This window comes from Sinohyriopsis cumingii, chromosome 11 (genome assembly GCF_028554795.1).
Source record: "Sinohyriopsis cumingii isolate HCF-2022 chromosome 11, ASM2855479v2, whole genome shotgun sequence".
Lineage (NCBI taxonomy): Eukaryota > Metazoa > Mollusca > Bivalvia > Unionida > Unionidae > Sinohyriopsis > Sinohyriopsis cumingii.
The window spans coordinates 62,914,881-62,936,617 of NC_142971.1; the positions used below are offsets into that span (position 1 = coordinate 62,914,881).

Below are 21,737 nucleotides of genomic sequence, written 5' to 3' on the forward strand. Positions count from 1 at the left end.
AGCAATATTAATCCCACATTGGGTCTCTTGTTCCTAAACTTTTTAGGTCACAAAAATGTATGTGCTGGAAACAAGAATAATCTATAAACATTGATGATTACACAGATGGGCATTACTAAAAGTTTTTAAGGTTAGAAACAAACACTAAAAAATTGACAAACGTCACCAATTTTGGGAACAGAACTATTAAAATGTAATAATTTTTTTAAACAAACACAAAGACAGACCTGCCAGCCTTACAATTTGATTGTAAGTCATACTGAAATGACCCTTAAATTACTGACTTAATGAATAATAGCAAATATTATGAAAGTATGAGTGTTGCAGTCATATCTGGAAACTGGCTTGTCCCATGTTTGAACTGGGTCTGGATTTCATATTAGGTTCATTGGAGTTGTTCAGAGAACCAGTCAAGCTTTTACAGCAGTACCTCAGATGCTTTAATATCCATATTTACCATGCAAAGGGTGGTGCTTACAGTTATTATATAATAAGAGTGTTATATGTATGGTGAAGTTATTTGCATTTAAAACATGCACAGTGGAGAGAATTTTGGCATTACCTTTATGCTACTTTGATGTAACGTGGCTGACATTTCTTTGGATATTGTACTTTTGGAAATTGTACATGATCTAAGCACACTGCTAACTAAAATGACTGCTCCCTTGTGCTAAAAAAATCAGCCTGAATTTGTCTAAAGTACACTATTTTTAGCAACTATCAAAATAGGGAAAATGAAATTTGCCAGACTAGACAATACCAGCTTCTGAAAGTGCAATGAATAAATTACCAGAGATACAAAATGTAAAAAAAAGTTATTGGCTCTCTTTTTTTACAATTTACCTCTCAGTTCAGAAAGTGAAAATGAGCAGGTGGAGCTTGCACTTTTTTGAAAGGTGCACAAGCTGTATACTCTGTAACCCATATTACACCCATCAATCATACACCAGACTAAAGGGAATTAAAGGTTCTTTGAACAGTACCTAAGATATACATTTTTTTTAAAATAGCCAGTATAACCAGTGAAGAAACCTGGGGAAATTCCTTTCCTTTCAAATTCTAACCCTATGCTAATTACTAAACTGTAGAATGCCACCAAAATGCTTACATGATCAAGCTGATGCATATAATTAATGGTGTCCATGAAATTAAAAACTTTCAAGAGTAAATGGACAATAAGCCATATACAAATTTTAAAGTCAGCATAGAAGTATAGAAAGAATTATTCAGATTCTTTAGGAAAAAAGCAGGAAAGGCAACATTTTATTGGGCGTGATGTTATTTTGATACATGTCTTATGGTGTGAGAGCTGATTTATGTTGCTAATTGAAATTGCACCCCACTCCCATGAAACAAAACAAACAAAAGGATTATGTCAAGTTGAGAGGTTTAGGAAGAAACCTTTCTTTATGGAGTTAGTAGATGCTGTTTCTGAAACTGTACTGGAGGTAATTTTATCTAATTGTACTTCGCCAACTGTACTGGAGGTAATTTTATCTAATTGTACTTCGCCAACTTTTTACTGGAACATAATGTTTTCCTTCACTGCTCACATTCCAAACTATTTAAATGCATGTTTCCACATCATCAAATACAGTACATGAAATTTTTGTTTGACCGTATTGAAAATTGGTGTAACTTACGGAAAAATGTCTACTGCCTTACTGTGAAGTACGTGCAATAGTTGGCAGGTCTGCAATGGATTTATTGAATTAGTACTGTTATACTAATGTAATACCAATAAATAGACAGATGGACAACATATATTGCTATGATGTAATACCAATTAGTGAACAGATGTACAACAGATATTGGTATTGAAGTAATACTAATAGATTAACAGATGTACAATAGATACTGCTGTTGATGTAATACAAGTAGATGAACAGATGTACAACATATATTATAACTGATGTAATGCCAGTAGAAGAACATGAACAACAGATATTGCTGTTGATGTAATACCAGTAGATGAACAGATTTACAACATATATTGCTAATGATGTAATACCAGTAAAGGGACAGATGTACAACAGATATTGTTATTGATGTAATACCAATAGATCAACAGATGTACAACAGATATTGTTATTGATGTAATACCAATAGATCAACAGATGTACAACAGATATTGTTATTGATGTAATACCAATAGATCAACAGATGTACAACAGATATTGCTATTGATGTAATACCAATAGATCAACAGATGTACAACAGATATTGCTATAGATGTAATACCAATAGATGAACAGATGTACAACAGGTATTGCTATTGATGCAATACCAGTTAGTGAATAGATATATGACAGATATTGCTTTGAAGATGCTCAGATTAATGTTTTGTTTATAAGTTTGTTATAACGTTCTTAATTGTTGGCATCAATTCATGTTATATGTGGTTTGAAATTCCATCTGCTTGGAAAAAAGGAATATGTCTGTGCTGAGATAGCTTGGCATGAAAGCATATACTGTTTTTAATTAAATATGGTAATGCTAGTACCAATTATTAAAATTTTAGCTCCTTAGTAATTTGCCAAAAATTGTGCCACTGAAATTCTCTGAAATTTTGTGATGCTTACCTGTTGATTTACAATATTTTCTTATCTATTTTCAGAGGTCCCAAACCTAATAGTGGGAATATTATCAGTAAGACTTTAGAAAATATTTTTTATCTTACATTATTCATCTTTTTTAAATCATGTTAGATCACATTTTAGCCATAGGTGCATTGATATTTGAGTTACCATCATTTTATTTGAAACACTAGAGTATTTTCTGGTACTTTGTTTTCATTGATATAATTGATACAACAAAGGGATGTAATCTAGAAGCGTGACTATTCTATGAAATTTTTTTAAATACTGTAGAGTAAGCACATGACTGTCATATATACACAATGCAGTCTATATTCACGAAAAAGAATGTCCATAATATATGTTAAAATTTAGAACAGAGACATTGGAGTCACTGAGTTATGCGGAACACCTGTTATAACTGCATAACAATGGTAATATTCACAGATGCATTACACAAAATACTAAAATGGGTGTTGAATATGCAGGTGGGAAGGTATTGCAGATTAACTGTTGTGTTTTAGTATATTCTAAGTATAAAATAATTCAGAATTCAGTTTCAAATGCCATACAGGTTGTTTTCTTTTATCAGATTGCTGGACATTGGTTGCTAACTCAGCAGTTTGGACATTTATAGGGTGTCTGTACTTATTCCATATAATTATGTGGTGATTATGTATTCCTGATTATTTAGACACCCTGAGGTCCCAAAGAAAACAACAGTGCAGATGTGCATTTGAAATGCCCCCCACCTTGTTACTTTCACAATGCTGGTGCAACATCACCCTCACATGTTATATGATGTGTGGCATTTTTTCAGTGCATATAAAGCCTTAAAATAGAACACAAGTAGTCTAAGCTCTGATTAGAAACAAGGAAAAGGGTAAAAGCATCAAAATTAACCTTTATTATTACCCTAAACATAATTTGGGAATCTAGTTCACCATCATACTTCACTGCATATGTCTGTCAAGTAAGTGTTATGTATATTTTAGGCCTCATGTCTGTCAAGTAAGTGTTCTGTATATTTTAGGTCTCATGTCTGTCAAGTAAGTGTTATGTATATTTTAGGCTTCATGTCTGTCAAGTAAGTGTTCTGTATATTTTAGGCCTCATTTCTGTCAAGTAAGTGTTATGTATATTTTAGGCCTCATGTCTGTCAAGTAAGTCAAGTAAGTGTTATGTATATTTTAGGCCTCCTGTCTGTCAAGTAAGTGTTATGTATATTTTAGGCCTCATGTCTGTCAAGTAAGTCAAGTAAGTGTTATGTATATTTTAGGCTTCATGTCTGTCAAGTAAGTGTTCTGTATATTTTAGGCCTCATTTCTGTCAAGTAAGTGTTATGTATATTTTAGGCCTCATGTCTGTCAAGTAAGTCAAGTAAGTGTTATGTATATTTTAGGCCTCCTGTCTGTCAAGTAAGTGTTATGTATATTTTAAGCCTCATGTCTGTCAAGTAAGTGTTATGTATATTATAGGCCTCATGTCTGTCAAGTAAGTGTTATGTATATTTTAAGCCTCATGTCTGTCAAGTAAGCGTTCTGTATATTTTAGCCCTCATGTCTGTCAACTAAGTGTTATGTATATTTTAGGCCTCATGTTTGTCAAGTAAGTGTTATGTATATTTTAGCCCTCCTGTCTGCTTACTGTTATGACTCTATGATCACAAACTTAAGTAACAGAAAAGTAGCAGAACCATCAAGTTTTTTCAAACTCAACAAACAATTTAATTATTACAGTGATAAGTGAAAAATGAGAGGAACTTAAGTATAATGAAGTGAATCCAAATTTGTCCTTACAAAAGTCTTTGAAAGTCCTAAATGAATGAAAAGTCCCATATAATTTCAATACCGGAAATGTACTGGTCCTCCTAGAACCGTGACATTTTAGTAAATTATAATTTACGATATATTGGAAAGTAACAGTGTGGATAATGAAAGAATAATACTGAAACTGTAGCTGGAGGAATGAAAAACTGCACCTTTTCCAGCAGCCACAGTTACTTTTGTGAAAAAACATTTAGCAAGTGCCATGGAACTTTTGTATCCTGAAAGCACACAAAGTTTAGTCTTGATTCTTTTTAAATTGCAAAGTTAAATAATTGCAGTTCCTTTATAACATCGTACATGATTGATAAAAATGGTATCTTTGTTTTTCAGTCGGAGTAGAGGAACTTAGCAGCTGCAAAGTATGTATGTTTGTGATATCTTCCTAATTTGTCATGATAATGAAGAAATTTACTTTTGTCCTATGCATGTGTCCATCCTTTTGTCTGCCCATTTGTATATCCATTATGGAATCCTGTCAGCAGGACTACAAAAAAGAAGATAATAAAACTTGACACTATGAAATTTACAAATGAAATTTGTAACCATAATCAATTTAAATTAAGATCATGATGCTTAGACATATTTCATTTATTATGCATTCTCCTAATGAGATGTGCATGCACAGTGGTCCACCTCTTGAATTCCCCTCACCCCTTAATAGCAGCCAGAAACCCTTGGCACTGATGAGTTTGTGTTCAAAAGTACCCCTAAAGTAAGGCCACCTCTCTAACGTGACCAGCAGCCAGCATATTAGTGCAAAAATATAAAAAGTACTCATCACAAGCGGCTGCATTTTATTTTAATATTAACAGTTATGTCAGTTATAATAGGATATGACAACTTTACCACAAATACAGGCTGGTTGCACAGATTTCAAGTCCGACACAATATTAAGTGTTCTGTCCTTAGTGGAGAATCATCTGATGTTAATAATGAAGTTGTCGAGGATTGGAGCAAAAGACTGAATGATATATGCATTGGATATGACAGCAAGGATATTTTTAATTCTGACGAGACTGGTTTTTTTTCTAGATTGTTACCAACAAAGTTGCTGATACAAAAAGAGGACTTGTGTAAAGGTGGGAAAAAAAGCTACTGGTGATTGGAAAATCGCAGAATCCTTGGTTCTTTAAAGGATATAGCCAGACAAATTTGAGAGTTACATATGAGGCAAACAGGAAAGCATGGATGACAGGGCAGATATTTGAGTCCTGGATCAAAAAACTAAATCAGCAGATAAAAGTGCAGAACAGGAAGATCCTGCTTTTCCTTGATAACTGTGCTGAACACCCAAAACTGTATTTGTCACATGTCAAGGTTTGATACTTTCCTCCAAATACAGCTTCAAAACTTCAGCCCCTGGATGCATGGATAATCCAGACAGTCAAAGTGAACTACAGGAAAAAGTTGCTGAGACATTGTTTTGTTCCTGATGGATGATATATCAGCTGCATCAGAGATAGCACAAATGGTGACTCTGCTGGATGCAATTCAATGCTATTATAGTGCAAACTTTATTCATTGATTGTAGATTCATTTTGCAACCAGTTTTAACAAGTTATGCCATTTACTCTCAATGGTTTGAATGGTTGCACCAAGAGGTATTCATGGTGGAGGCATCTGGTTGTTGTTGTAGGGTTTAACGCCGTTTTTCAGCACACTTTAGGCTATACATGGCGGCCAGTAGTAATGGTTTAGGAAGAACCTGGGAAAATCCTGGAAAGAACCACCGACCCACGAGAAGCTACTGGCAAACTTTCTCACATACCCATATTAGCCGAATCCGAGACTCGAACCCACGCAGACAGGTGAGATGGCAGTGATCTGTAACGGAGAGCGCTTTAGACCACTCGGGGCCCCGGAGGCATCTGGAACACCCAGCAGAAATAAACAATCCTGTATGGGCAACCTCTTTCTTTCCACAAGATCACGAATGAAACCCAGGATGACAAAAGGGGCAAAGCAAGCACTGTACCACTCAACAAGTATACTCAGTGGACCACAGTATGTCTTATATCAACAGAAGTGATATATGCAAGTAAACTTCAGAAAATTGTTTCAGACTTAATGTCATCCAGAGAATTTGTTCCTTGTCAACAAATGTCCTCTATATAGAGGTGATATATGCAAGTAAGCTTAAGGAAAGTATTTCAGACATAATGTCATCCAGAGAATTTGTCCTTTATTTGGAGGGTCACGAGCGCATGTTATAGGATATTCTCACTATATATCGAGGATTTTCGTCTAGTCTCACTTTATTTGGAGGGTTTTAATGTATTCTTGCTTTATTTGGAGGATCACTAGGGCAGGTTTTTATGTATTATAACTTTATTTGGATGGTCACAAGGGCAATTTTTAGTGTATTCTCAGGGTAACTAGGGTAGGTTTTAGTGTATTCTCAGGGTAACTAGGGTAGGTTTTAGTGTATTTTCAGGGTCACTAGGGTAGGTTTTAGTGTATTCTCAGGGTCACTAGGGTAGGTTTTAGTGTGTTCTCAGGGTCACTAGGGTAGGTTTTAGTGTATTCTCAGTGTCACTAGGGTAGGTTTTAGTGTATTCTCAGGGTCACTAGGGTAGGTTTTAGTGTATTCTCAGGGTCACTAGGGCAGGTTTTAGTGTATTCTCAGGGTCACTAGGGTAGGTTTTAGTGTATTCTCAATTGTCTTCATAACATGCTTGACTGTCACTTTTTAGAAATTATGGTTAGATGTTATCCTTCAAAGGTCCTGCTGATAGTTACGGAGGCATTGTTGCGTACTGGTTGTTTCCCAGTCACAAGTCAGTGATAGTAATTGCTAATTATGTGTGTCATGTTTTAGCCTAGTATTATCTTCAAGGGATGGGTGGGTGATAGGCATTTTCCATTATAGAATTTTAGTCATTCAGAATCTTTTTTTTTCTTCAATTAAAGTCATGCAGATAATATTGTGATCATGAAGAGAAGTAAAGTTGATCAAGCAAAGTATTTATTTTTTTCTTCTGATTAATAGATTAAAATTAATACAGCATATAGGCTTTCATTCAAGAGAAACCTTAATTTGCTGAGGGATAGCATGTTGGACACAGGATCATCAGACCAAATATTTTTTGTTTTAGGTACAAAAATTAATGTGCTGTAAAATGTTCTGAGTGATCATATCAGGTACAGATTTTTTATGCGTTCATTCCATGGAGTGAAATCGTGAATGAAGAATCCATTCAGCCACTATTACTAAAAGAATTTTTTTGAAGACAATCGTTTTGTTTTCTCTTCATGTCAGGAATTTCAGCTTACATAAATCACTAAGCAGATGTTTTATTTACTTATATTTATAATTGTGTTGATTAATTGGATGCAATTCACTGATAATAGTCATTTATATGGTGTTGCAAAAACAATACTGTATGTCACAGGTCCATTTTGAATTGTACTCTACCTTCTGTTTTCTGAAGTATTTATTAAGCACAATCTTCAGTCAAGCTATTGATTTTTTAATCATTTCATACTTTACAAATTTCAAACCAGTCATTATTCTGGTAGCACACACTTTGGAAAAATAATGAGTGCAGTTTTAAAAGAATGCTGTTTGAATCAGAAGGCATAACCTAATTTGCATAGTATGGTGCTTGGTTGCGACACAGGTGCTTGTGCAGATAAAAATAAAAGTCAGTACTTCTATAGTGTACACACCAGTAAAATTAAAATATATAGGATAAAACTAATTGACAATATTCACTGAATCATAAAATTTCATGTACATAGAATACAGACCTCATAAATAATTTTATTACATGCTGCACATTGGAAAACAGAGCAGTCTCAAAGAAAATGGAGTTTTATTTTTGTAGAATTCATATTTAAGTTGCATTTAAATTGTCATTGCTTTGAGTGCCTGCAAAAGAGCAACTTATTATTATTATTATTATAGAAGACAGAAATAAACATGCATATGCATATAGAATCAAATTAATATTATAGTAATAGATGCTCTGACTTTTCCTTTTGCCTGCACAAGGATTCATGTCACAATTAGACTGCCACCTACTAAAGATAGAATTTCTTTTAACACTGCACTCCTGATGATGACCTTTTTCTCCAGCTTATACAAGTTTGTGCTGATGGAACAAGGCTTGGTTTTAAATTTGTATGGTATGAAGGAATTAAATAATCTTCAGCAAGATTGTGCCAGGTAAATACTTTGGAAGTCGGGAGGTGGAGTACGATTCATAAAAGACCTGCAATGGACTAGTAGTAGATATTACTTTCATTCAGCTGAAGTTATAACATTACCATAATAAACAAATATGAGTTGGCGATATTTGAATAGCTTTCAGTGCAGAGTTATTAAGACAAGTAGTTTTGATCATTTTTGTTTCTAATTTCCTTGCAGGAGCAAGTGATAATGCAGTTTTGTGCTCACAAGCTGGATAAAAAAGACTTCTTTGGAAAGTCTGACCCATTTCTGACATTTTTGAGAGCAAATGAAGATAGCAGGTAGGAGCTTGTATGTCAATGTTTGTTATTAAATTGATGATGTACATTTATGTTACATATTGTACATATTGTTTAAACGATTTAAGAGGAAAATTTTGAGGAAAGGACTTTGCAGAAATGCATAATTTGGCAGCACATGGATATAAACATGTTGAATAGAAGTTAGATTCTGAGTACCAAATTCGATAGGGAAGACCTTTTGTGGCATACTAGATAATGGAACATGTCAGTATATATCAGGGCATATTCTGTCTGGGAGATTTTGTCACCATCTTAGAATATTTTATATGTGAATGTATCCCCAGGTAAGAAAACTCTTGTTAAATTGTATTACTGTCCATGATAAAACCTTTACTAACAGCACATGTTAGCAGATGGGTCACTGCCTTGCCTTACACCTGGGAACCTGGTGGCCAGGATCAAGGAGACAGCTTTGTTGGGGTGACATTTTTAGCATAGTTTCAGTTATATTTGTTTGTATCAGTTTTTGTGGTTATTTAAAAAAATATATATTTGGTTACTCAAATTTGTCAATTTGCCACAGTCAGAGTTTGCATTTTGATGGGTATTTGTGGTTAATTTTGTACAAAAACCTAATATAAAGAATACAAAAGAACAAAAATATGCCAACAACATGAGTGGCATGATTGATCCAACAAGAATACTGCTGGTATGAGCTTAAGTCAAACACCTGTTAAGGTTAGTCCCTAACACAGGTCTGACACCTATCAAGGTCATTCCCAACACAGGTCTGACACCTGTCAAGTTTAGTCACTAAGACCATGTTTTAATCTGAGTGCTAAACTTGCAATTAAGTCACCACACCCAAACAATACCAAGTCAAGCAGTAATTGAAACATAATGACGGGAACTTTTTTTGGTCAAATTACTGTCCATAAAGTTCCACCAACAGTACATAGTTGAGAACAGTGTTATGTGGATAATGTCATCATTCCATATCTGAACCATATATGTCAGCAACTGGTCCTTGTTTAATACATTCAGGGTGTGGCAGTCTTTGATATGCAGTGGAGGAAAGCTGCACAAGATGAAATGTGTGAGAGATTGGTCTTAATTATGTGTGGCTATGTGAAAGTTGGACTTGAGGAATACTTTTGCAATTGTTAGGATTATTTATGTGACAAATGTTTGTGCCTCAGTAGACTTGATTGTTCCTTTGTTCCTTTGGCTTAAATTGCATGAATAAAATTTGATGTACTTTCAGGAAGATTTCAATTTTAACAGGAAAGTTTGCTACCTGTAATTAGAAGTAAATATGCATGCATTTATCAAGGCAGAGAGTAGAAAAGATAGCTGCCAGATACTGTATACATATATTTGCACTGAAACAGTATCAGTTGCTTTATAACTATTTCATTTCAGAATGGGTTTTGATAAAATAGATACATGTAAAAGATAGTATCTGATTACTGTAACAAAGTTGAATTTCAAATAGCTCTGCTTGGTTGATTGCTAGTAATGCGTCAGCAAGACACAGCAGGGTAGAAGGAATGGCCATCTCCATCACATGTTACTTATTTCTTGCTGGCTTTTAAGTCAGAGCAAACACGAAATACACAAAAAAATAGAGAAACCACAGAATTTGAAATCTGTCATGTGTTTTTTAATTTTTGTGGTTTTGAAAAAAATATACATTTTTGGGGTACTTTAATTTATTGATTTGGAAAGGGACTGTTTTCTTCCAAAGAACAATCATTGCTCATATGCACATATGTATGGCTGGATGTGGTTTAAAGGTACATCTGGATGGATGTGGTTTAGAGGTACATCTGGATGAATGGGGGTTTAAAGGTACATCTGGGTGAATGGGGTTTAAAGGTACATCTGGATGGATGAGGTTTAAAGGTACATCCAGATGGATGGGGTTTAAAAGTATATCTGGATGGATAGGGTTTAAAGGGACACCTGGTTGGATGGGGTTTAAAGGTACATCTGGATGGATGGGGTTTAAAGGTACATCTGGATGGATAGAGTTTAAAGGTACATCTGGATGGATGAGGTTTAAAGGTACATCTGGATGGATGAGGTTTAAAGGTTCATCTGGATGGATGGGGTTTAAAGGTACATCTGGTTGGATATGGTTTAAAGGGACACCAGGTTGGATGGGGTTTAAAGGTACATCTGGATGGATGTGGTTTAAAGGGACACCTGGTTGGATGGGGTTTAAAGGTACATCTGGATGGATAGGGTTTAAAGGTATCTTTGCATGGATGAGGTTTAAAGGTACATCTGGATAGATGTTGTTTAAAGGTGCATCTGGATGGATGTGGTTTAAAGGTATATCTAGATGGATGTGGTTTAAAGGTACACCTGGATGGATGTAGTTTAAAGGTACAGCTTGATGGATGTGGTTTAAAGGTACACCTGGATGGATGTAGTTTAAAGGTACAGCTTGATGGATGTAGTTTCAAGGTACATCTGGATGGGCATGGTTTAAGGTACATCTGGATAAATGTGGTTTAAAGGTACATCTGGATGGATGGGGTTTAAAGGTACATCGGGATGGATGGGTTTAAAGGTACCTCTGGATGGATGTGGTTTAAAGGTACATCTAGATGGATGTGGTTTAAAGGTACATGTAGATGGATGTGGTTTAAAGGGACATCTGGATGGATGGGGTTTAAAGGTACCTCTGGATGGATGTGGTTTAAAGGTACATCTGGATGGATGTGGTTTAAAGGTACATGTAGATGGATGTGGTTTAAAGGGACATCTGGATGGATGGGGTTTAAAGGTACCTCTGGATGGATGTGGTTTAAAGGGACATCTGGATGGATGGGGTTTAAAGGGACATCTGGATGTATGAGGTTTAAAGGTACATCAGGATGGATGTGGTTTAAAGGTACATCTGGATGGATGTGGTTTAAAGGTACATCTAGATGGATGGGGTTTAAAGGTACCTCTGGATGGATGAGGTTTAAAGGTACATCTGGATGGATGGGGTTTAATGATACATCTGGATGGATGGGTTTAAAGGTACATCTGGATGTATGTGGTTTAAAGGTACATCTGGATGGATGTGGTTTAAAGGTACATCTGGATGGATGGGGTTTAAAGGGACATCTGGATGTATGTGGTTTAAAGGTACATCTAGATGGATCGGGTTTAAAGGTACCTCTGGGTGGATGGGGTTTAAAGGTACATCTGGATGGATGGGGTTTAAAGGGACATCTGGATGTATGTGGTTTAAAGGTACATCTGGATGGATGTGGTTTAAAGGTACATCTGGATGGATGGGGTTTAAAGGTACGTCTGGACGGGCATGTTTTAAAGGTACATCTGGATGGATGGGGTTTAAAGGTACATCAGCTGAATCCAAGCTATACTGATAGGTTGTAAAAAGTTGGGTCCTTCAGTTCATGGTTGGTGTCAAGGGTGAAAACTGTACTGTATGCTCATCAGTGAATAATATCCCCACTTGCACTGCATCATTTGCAGTATAGGGTTTACATATATAGTAGTCATTAGGGTCTTTTTCCCCTTTTTTCCTCTTCTTCCTTCATTAGGTGTTATTGGGGTAGTGTGTGTTTTAAAAAAGCACAGGAACACTTAAACCTTGCTGGAATGGTAGTCAAATACAACATCTTCATTGACAAAATGTAATTCAAGGCTTTTCTGATTTTCTCAGCCACCATATGAATTTCAGTAACACATGCAAATATATAATATAACTTTATAATTTGTTATCATGGGAGTTTTTATTCTTCAGAATATATATAGCCCATACACGTAATAGAATCCTTAACAAATAATGTATGAGCATTTTGAAAAATAATTGATTTTATAACAGGAGTAAATTGTCATCAAAGCTCTAACTTTAAGTATTCATATTTGTGTTTGTAAGTTATTAGAGATTCCTTGATTTATTGCAATATAAGAATTTAGTGGGATGATCATTCAGCCAGGTAATGAGGCATTGATTTTGATCTAAGTACAGACTTGTAGATTTTTATTAGTTTGTAAGATCTGGATAATTAGCATTTTTAAATTATTAGACTGTTGCTTTGTGTGAATTATACATGCATGTGTTGACTTTAACATTTTTATATCCTTGTCGACAGCTTTACAGTTGCACATAGAACAGAGGTGATAAAGAAGACATTAAATCCAGTATGGAAGCCTTTTACAATACCCTTGAGAAGTCTTTGTAATGGGGATTATGACAGGTATGTTAATAAAATAGGAATCATTTTTCACTGATAAAATGTATGGTATTTTCTTTCACTTGAACATATTGTCATTACTTACAGTAGAAATTGATGTTAAAGTCACTGTAACTATTTGTTATTCCTAAATATTTTATGCATTATAACTTCTTTATTAATTAGTAAAACCAGTAGTAGGAACTGTTGGAAACTTTAGCTGGAACCCCTGACTCCCAATAAGTTAGGAGAGTTTTTAGAAGAAACATGAAGACTTGCTTGCAGTGTTTCTAAGTTCCATAGAAAATTAAAGTACCAAACCAACTGTAAAGCCAGACTAAAGCCAGACACGATTATTGATGTGTAATTTTCCACATGACTATTGGTCATTTCGTTGTTTTTTCCAGAGCACTGAAGATTGAATGTTACGACTGGAATGCAGATGGAGGGTAAGCAACTTGTACTGCTACACTTAAATACATTACAGTGTGCTGTAGTAGTCGTCTGTTTAATCAATTCACAATACACCAGAGGAATTAAAAGTTTATTGGAAATATAAAATGATCTTTGGCATAATAAGGGAAAATTGCATCACAACATACTGCTGTAGCTGAGTGACATATGCCATAGAGAATAGACTTCAGTAGTGTTTGTTGGTTTGTGTAGTGTCTAAGAGCAGTTTGTGGAGCGAAAATTGGTTGATATGAGAATATCGAGGTACTGAAAACTGAAACTCAAGAAGTTTCATTGTGAATTTTGCTTTGGAAGTGGGTATGAAGTATATAGGCATGATAATTGAATACATTTAAGTACTGTTACAGATTTGGAAATGGGTATGAAGTATATGGGCATGATAATTGAATACATTTAAGTACTATTACAGATTTGGAAATGGGTATGAAGTATATGGGCATGATAATTGAATACATTTAAGTACTATTACAGATTTGGAAATGGGTATGAAGTATATGGGCATGATAATTGAATACATTTAAGTACTGTTACAGATTTGGAAGTGGGTATGAAGTATATGGGCATGATAATTGAATACATTTAAGTACTGTTACAGATTTGGAAGTGGGTATGAAGTATATAGGCATGATAATTGAATACATTTAAGTACTATTACAGATTTGGAAGTGGGTATGAAGTATATGGGCATGATAATTGAATACATTTAAGTACTATTACAGATTTGGAAGTGGATATGAAGTATATAGGCATGATAATTGAATACATTTAATTAAGTACTATTACAGATTTGGAAGTGGGTATGAAGTATATGAGCACAATAATTGAAGTATTGAAGTATATGGGTATGATAATTGTTGTTGTTGTAGGGTTTAACGCCATTTTTCAGCACATGATAGGCTATACATGGTGGCCAGTATTAATGGTGGAGGAAGAACCCGGGAAAACCCCAGAAAAAACCACCAACCCATGAGAAGCTACTGGCAAGCTTTCTCACATACATTGGCTGAAACTGAGACTCGAACCCACTCAGACAGAGGGCATGATAATTGAATACATTTAAGTACTATTTTGTTATACAGCAGTAGGGTTGTGTGATATATATATTAGTTATATACAACAGTAGGGTTGTGTGACATATATATTAGTTATATACAGCAGTAGGGTTGTGTGATATATATATATTAGTTATATACAACAGTAGGGTTGTGTCATGTATATATTAGTTATTGAATACAACAGTAGGATTGTGTCATATATGTAAATATATATTACAGTATACAACAGTAGGGTTGTGTCATATATATATATATATATATATATATATATATATATATATATATATATATATATATATATATTAACTATTTTACACAACAGTAGGGTTGTGTCATATATAAGGCATTTGTATCAGACAGTAGGTTTGTGTTATATATATATATATATATATTAGGTATTGTATAAAATAGGTTGGTATTATATATTAGGTATTTATAAAACAATCGGTTTGTTTTAGATATATTAGGTATTGTATAAAGCAGGTTTGTCAGATATATTAGGTATTGTATAAAACAGTGTTTTGTGTCAAATATTGGGTATTGTATAAAGCAGTAGGCTTGTATCAAATATTAAGTATTGTATAAAAAAATATGTCTGTCATATATTAGGTTTTGTATAAAATAATATGTTCATGTTATATATATTAGGTATTGTATTAAACAACAGGTTTCTGTCAGATTTTAGTTATTGTATAAAATGGTATGTGTGAGTTATATATATTAGGTATTGTATAAAATAGGTTTGTGTTATATATATTAGGTATTGTATAAAACATCGGGTTGTGTTAGATATATTAGGTATTGTATAAGACAGTAGGTTTGTGTTAGATATATTTGGTATTTTATAAAACAGTAGGCTTGTGTTATATTATTTATTGTATAAAACGGTAGGTTTGTGTTTGATGTATTAGGTATGTTTGTGTCAAATATTGGGTATTGTACAAAACAGAAAATTTGTGTCAGATATTAGAGATTGTATAAAACAATGTAATTACTATCTGTAGTATTTCTTATTTAACCTTGGGTGAGCCCATTGTATGCGTATCAAACTTTCACCAGGGCTGCTGTTATGTTGTCAGATGGCCATTTGTTTTTGTTTCCTTGATATTGTGCATCCTGGGGGCCCCGAGTGGCCGAGTGGTCTAAAGGGCTCACCTTTACGGATCACTGCCATCTCACCTCTGTCTGCGTGGGTTCGAGTTTCGGATTCAGCTAATGTGGTTATGTGAGAAAATCTTGCCAGTAGCTTCTCATGGGATGGTGGTTCTTTCTGGGATTTTCCGGTTTCTTCCTCCACCATTTATACTGGCTGCCATGTATAGCCTATCATGTGCTGAAAAATGGCGTTAAACCCTACAACAACAACATTATGCATCCTGTAGATTTTACATTTATTTTCCCTTATATAAAGAGTTACTAACTGAATATTTCAAGGTCAGGTTCCCCAGGGAGTGAGATATATTTTTCCAACCAAAATGATACAGGTATTTTACTGGCTATACAGTGGCTGGTGTTTTACTGATACATTCTCATTGTCATTATCTTTTTACCATAGCACTTTTGTATTGCAGGCATGAGTTTATTGGAGAATTTACCACCACACTCAGGGAACTAACAAGAGGTCCTGGTTCCAGTAATGTGTATGAGGTACGTATGGGTTGCTGGGTTCCAGTAATGTGTATGAGGTACGTGTGGGTTGCTGGGTTCTTGTAATGTGTATGAGGTACATATGCGTTGTTTAATTAAGTTTAACTTCATATACATATGCGTTGCGGCTTTGGAGGAAAAAAATGCAGAATCTCGGTGTAGAAAACCTTGTACATGCAAATGTTGTATTTCCAATATTTGCTTTCATGGTTATCTTAAAACTCATTGGTATATTTGTAGGTCTAATAGACAACTTAAAATGTTTCTACATTCTCTTAAACCCAACTGAGTAATTAAATGCCACTTTGCAAAGATATAGAAACCAAGTGAAATGATTTTTGTTGAACCTTGTTCTGAAATATTGCCACACAGTTGGTATATATAATTTGACGGGATGGAACACAGTTTTTCCTCTATGGCTGACCCATCTCACATATTGTATGGTCAAGACATATCTTACAGGTTTTCAGTTATGTTGTAATATGCATACAAGTGATTTTGTTAAGATAAATATTTGAGTAATTTGTTCTTCATCCATTTCTTCATACTTTTATAGATAATCATAGCAGTAAATGGCGGTATACAATAAATGATTGTGTTGTGTTGGGTTTTCTGTATTCTATACATATTTAGTTAAGCGGCAATTTTCATTGTTCTCATCCGTTTTGTTGAACAATACTGAATTTTTTATATATTCTGTATATGAATTATAATATTGTCTACCTTTGTTGTACACATGAAGCCACATTCTTTTGTAAATACAATACTAAAACCATTCCTTTTTCTTTTCTATAGCCTACACTATGTATGTAATAGACTGGGTGAACAAGGAACTTTAACTTACGAAATAGAAATGGCATGAGCAAAACTAAGCTATATTAATTCTGTATTGTAATACAGAATAATATTACTGTAAAATATGAATTAATTCTAAAATTTGAAAATAGTTTGGATTATCTAACATTAAGAATTAAATTGAATATATGACACCCAGGATAACTTTTGGACTCGATATTTCACATGAAATGATTTCTCCCACTTGTCAAAATTAGGCATAGTGTTGGGGAAAATATTAAAAATGAGATAGAGGTCAAAAGTTTGTAATGGTTAAATATTTTCATTAATGGCTGTTTCACCTGCAGTACAATGGCTGGTGTTTTGGAGGCTGTACAATGGCAGGTGTTTTATTGGCTATACAATGGCTGGTGTTACTCAGTCTGTACAATGGCAGGTATTTTACTGGCTATACAGTGGCTGGTGTTTTACTGACTATACAATGCCTGGTGTTTCTTCACTGAATAATTCCCCCATTACATTAAAATTAGGGAATATAAGTCTGCTTCTTCCTTAATCGAGCCCTTCTGAATGATGCAAATTCATCTGTTTTGTGTATATCATATATATTCTTGTCCATTTCATCCCCATGCCACCACTAGGTGGACCTAGTTTCTAACTTTTGCTTCCATACACAATATTGCACAGAATAAGCTTCCCATTAATGCAAGTCTTTCAACAGATGCTTTCTTGTATAGGAGACCATGACATGACTTAAGGCCCATTTTAACATATCTTTCAATCCTTTTCAGATAATTTGGAAATGGGGAAATTGATCCCTCATTTTTATGCAGCCCAGTGGGTGTAAGTCCCCAGCAAGTCTGAACATGGCCTTGTAAAACTTTTGGATCCTACTGCTCCAGTGGTCTAGTGGTTAGTGCGCCTGCCTTGGATGTGGGAGGTCATGGGTTTGATCCCCAGCTGAGTCATACCAAAGACTTACAAAAATGGTACTAACAGCTGCCTTGCTTGGCGCTCAGCATTAAGATGTTAGTGTTAGGACTGGTTGGCCTGGTGTCAGGATAATGTGACTGGGTGGGACATGATGCTACATGTCTGCGGCAGTGCTAGACATCACTATAAACTGCCAGACTGCAGACATCGTAGCAATATGACTGAAAAATTGTTAAAGCTACATTAAAAATCCAAATCACACATACACACTTTTGGGTCCAGTATGTAGTTTTGTCTCACCATCTAGAGCTGTACCTGCCATTTAGCCAGCCCATCCTAGCCTCGATTATGGCAGTCCTAATGATAGATATGGCTTCATAATTATAACCATTGCAAGGATGGTAATCATTGTGAAAGTTCTGTCCACATAGCCAAGAATAAAGTAACACATGCAGATCAGGACAGGAGTGGTAGCAGAAAATATGTTTTTCGTCATGCTGCAAGCACAACCATTACTGTAGCTGACCAGTCCAGCTTACACGTCAGACAGCCTAGCTGACCATTCTCCCAGCTAACCATAAAGTCACCTTACAGAGCCAGCTTTTCCTATTTTCACTATCTGGCCACAGGATATTAGCAGTGGTTTATTTGGGGAAGATCATCATTACCTCCATACATGGTTTTATTATGAAATGGAGGGAGACAAAGACCAAGATTATTCACACAGTGAATGTGAAGATAGTTCTGAACATCAGCCCTTCTCTAGTCTGAGCATGAAAAGGATGGATTTCAGTTTTTTAAGGCTGCCATTGGAGAGAGATACTGGGTGTTGCCGGCTTTACCGCAGTGCAAGACTATAAAGTCAAAGCATTGGTTGACATTGATAGTGAAGTGTATCCTTCTTTCCGTCTGCTTACCCAGTTAGCAGAAATCAAGGAAATTTTATGATTGTTCATCTGAATGTATCTTTGACCTGGGGAATACCAGCCATGTTCTCATTGTGCTTGTACAGGATACATTCCACTGCATACCATGCAGAACTTTTGGCATTGGATAAGAACGTAATGGCAGTTAACATATGTGCCACCATTTTGTAAAGTCATTAAAAATGTGGGGTTTCATTTATGCCCCAAGGGTTGTTCAGATCCTAATCTTATACCAGCAGACAAAAGCTGAATTAGTCTAGGAGGCAATCCACCAGGGTTGCAGGTGTTTCTCCTTCAAATACGTTCCCTGATCACATTAATGTTAGGGATATAAGCCTGCTACCTCTCGTCTAAAATTCGTCTTTTCGGTCTATCTCATATAGACCAAAGGGCAATAACTCTTGCCCCTTACCTCCCCTTGTCACCGCCAGGTGTCACTAGTTTTTAAGCTTCGCTTGTACGGATAACACGTACATTATACCTCCAAACAATCCAAGCCATCTTAGCGTTAAATTGGACCATCCGAAGTTAAATTTGGATTTATTGCATCGGACAATCATTCTTCTACAGGTTGTATACATTATTTTAACAATTGTTTTCAAAATTGAGTGACTTTGTCACCCATACGGATTTTGTCTACTGAAGACCATGTTACACACGCTATCGCTGAACTCGTGTTGTCAATTAAGAGTTAATGCGACACTGACTAATTTCTCTTACTCTATTAGTAACGGTTGTGGTATTAGTGAATTAATAACATGCTGAATTGCTAATTTGTGCTTTGTTTTCTTTTCTTGTGTCGTTTCAGTAGAAATGTCAACCAAATGCATGAAATGCAAAAAGTTCAAAGCAAAAGAAGACAACCATGACTCTTGTATTGTATGTACCAAGTGTACATCATCTGTACCATGCAGCGTGTGTAATACTTGGACAGAGCAAACGTGGGCTGATGTAGTCCAGAAGGCAGCAAAAGGGAGAGATAGACGGAATAGAGACAGCATTGATGTCCTCAGTATACATCCGAAGACAGCCTCCATTGCGAGCCTTGTGGGGGACGTTGGGTTCCCCCCTCCACCTAAAGTTCGTTGTTTGCAACTGTCAGCCACACTAACATCAGCGGCAATGGAGGAAAATAATGTTGACAGGGTACAACAGTCCACCTTGGAACAGATGCGTCGTTTGGTCCAGGAAACGACGATGCAGCTACTGACATCAGGCCAGATATTACCCTTATTTCCCTTGCTTGCTTCCACAGCTTTTTCTGACTCTTTGGGGGAATGTTCCCCCAATTTTAGGCTGCCCAGTGGGCGTACGTCCCCCTGCATGTCCGAGCATGACCTTTGGGCCTGTAAGTCAGGACGCATGGGGGTTTTACCGGATCCATCGGATCCATTTCATTATACAACCTCTATGGCACCGGCCGCCCAGCTGTCCCAGCATGGGGACCCTATTGCTAAAACGGTCCGACCAAATATGACTTATGGGGATTTTAGTGATAAATCCGTCTGTCAAGCTGTACTGCCGGCAACATACCAATACTATGGTGGATATTTTAGTGAGAAATCTGCTCGTTCAGCCAGGCCATTGGAGCAGCCGGTACCGGTGATAGCAGGACCGTCCCCAACATTCAGGCCGACCACAAGCCAGACAAACCAGCCGGCAGGGCCGGCCATCCATATGTTCATGGCTTATCCACAAGGGAGAGTTAGTGACAGTGTTAAGGATGACGGAATCGCGTCATCTATGCCACCTGGTATGCTCTATCCAGAAATGCAAGCTATTCCAGAACACCACTCGGCACACAGTGAGGGTGACGAAACTCCTGCAATTCAGCCATACACAGATCCAACCATGGAATGGACTGAGTTTGGCTTCAAGGCGGCAGTGGAAGAAATTTATAGGGTGTTGGCAACTTCAGAATGCCCTCCACCTCCTACCGCCACTCAAGACTACAAAGTTAAGGCGTCTGTAGAACTTGACGGGGAGGAAGAGATGCTGTCCTTCCGGCTCCTTCCCCAGTCGGCAAAAATTAAGGAGATCAGTGATCGTCTATCAGGACGAATAGGTGATCCGGGGAATGCTAAGGCGTTCTTTTCAGAAAGCCAAGTACCAGCGATGTTCTCTGGTCGCTGGTACAAAACTCATTCAGACGCCTTCAGTACGGATCTTCCGGCCCTGGACAAAAATATGGCAGCAGTTCACGTCAGCTCTGGCTTTACGGATGATTCCATTTGGGTCGCCTTTACTCTTTGGAGGAAAAATTGAAGAAGTTCGGAAGCAGGCAGCTCAGGAACTGCCCCTCCAACTCACCGCCCAACCTTCGCAGGCATTTAGAAAATATCAGCCCCAGCCACAGCGGAGGGATGATTGGCGGACCAGGGACAAGGGATCCTTACAATCAAATGTGCAGTATACATCCCAACCCAATGCCAGGAGACAACAGTCTAATCAAGCGAGGAGGCAACCATACAGAGGCGGTAAGAAACAAAGTTTCTCCGTCTTCAAGCCTCCTAACTCTAAAAATTGACATACCCTCTCCACCAACTGCGGACAGCCTACCTGTGGGCGGCCGCCTCCTGCAATTTCAGGACCACTGGACCACCTTTTTTCCTCAGAACGATTGGGTGATCCAGGTCATTTCGGAGGGAGTTCGGATTTCATTTATCCAACCCCCTCCCCTGTCCTCCTCTCCCCTCTTCACGGACATACCGTCTGATCGGGAGAAGGATACCTTTCTACAACAGGAGATACGGTCACTCATAGAAAAACAGGCGGTGGAGATTGTGAAAAAACCGCAGTTGCCGGGGTTTTATTCCAGGCTGTTTCTTGTCCAGAAGGCAAAAGGCAAGTTGAGGCCGATCATCGA

General features: G+C 36.5%; 1 protein-coding gene across 1 annotated transcript in view; it reads left to right on the forward strand.

Annotated features, from left to right (window-relative positions):
- Positions 1–21,737, forward strand: part of LOC149788564 (copine-8-like) — a 95,155-nt gene that overhangs the window by 23,138 nt on the left and 50,280 nt on the right. Inside the window, exons 7-12 of the mRNA XM_089974602.1 lie at positions 2,618–2,649; positions 4,736–4,764; positions 8,775–8,878; positions 12,961–13,065; positions 13,449–13,490; positions 16,142–16,217. Of these exons, the coding sequence (XP_089830728.1) occupies positions 2,618–2,649; positions 4,736–4,764; positions 8,775–8,878; positions 12,961–13,065; positions 13,449–13,490; positions 16,142–16,217 (388 nt within the window). The remainder of the gene's footprint in view (positions 1–2,617; positions 2,650–4,735; positions 4,765–8,774; positions 8,879–12,960; positions 13,066–13,448; positions 13,491–16,141; positions 16,218–21,737) is intronic.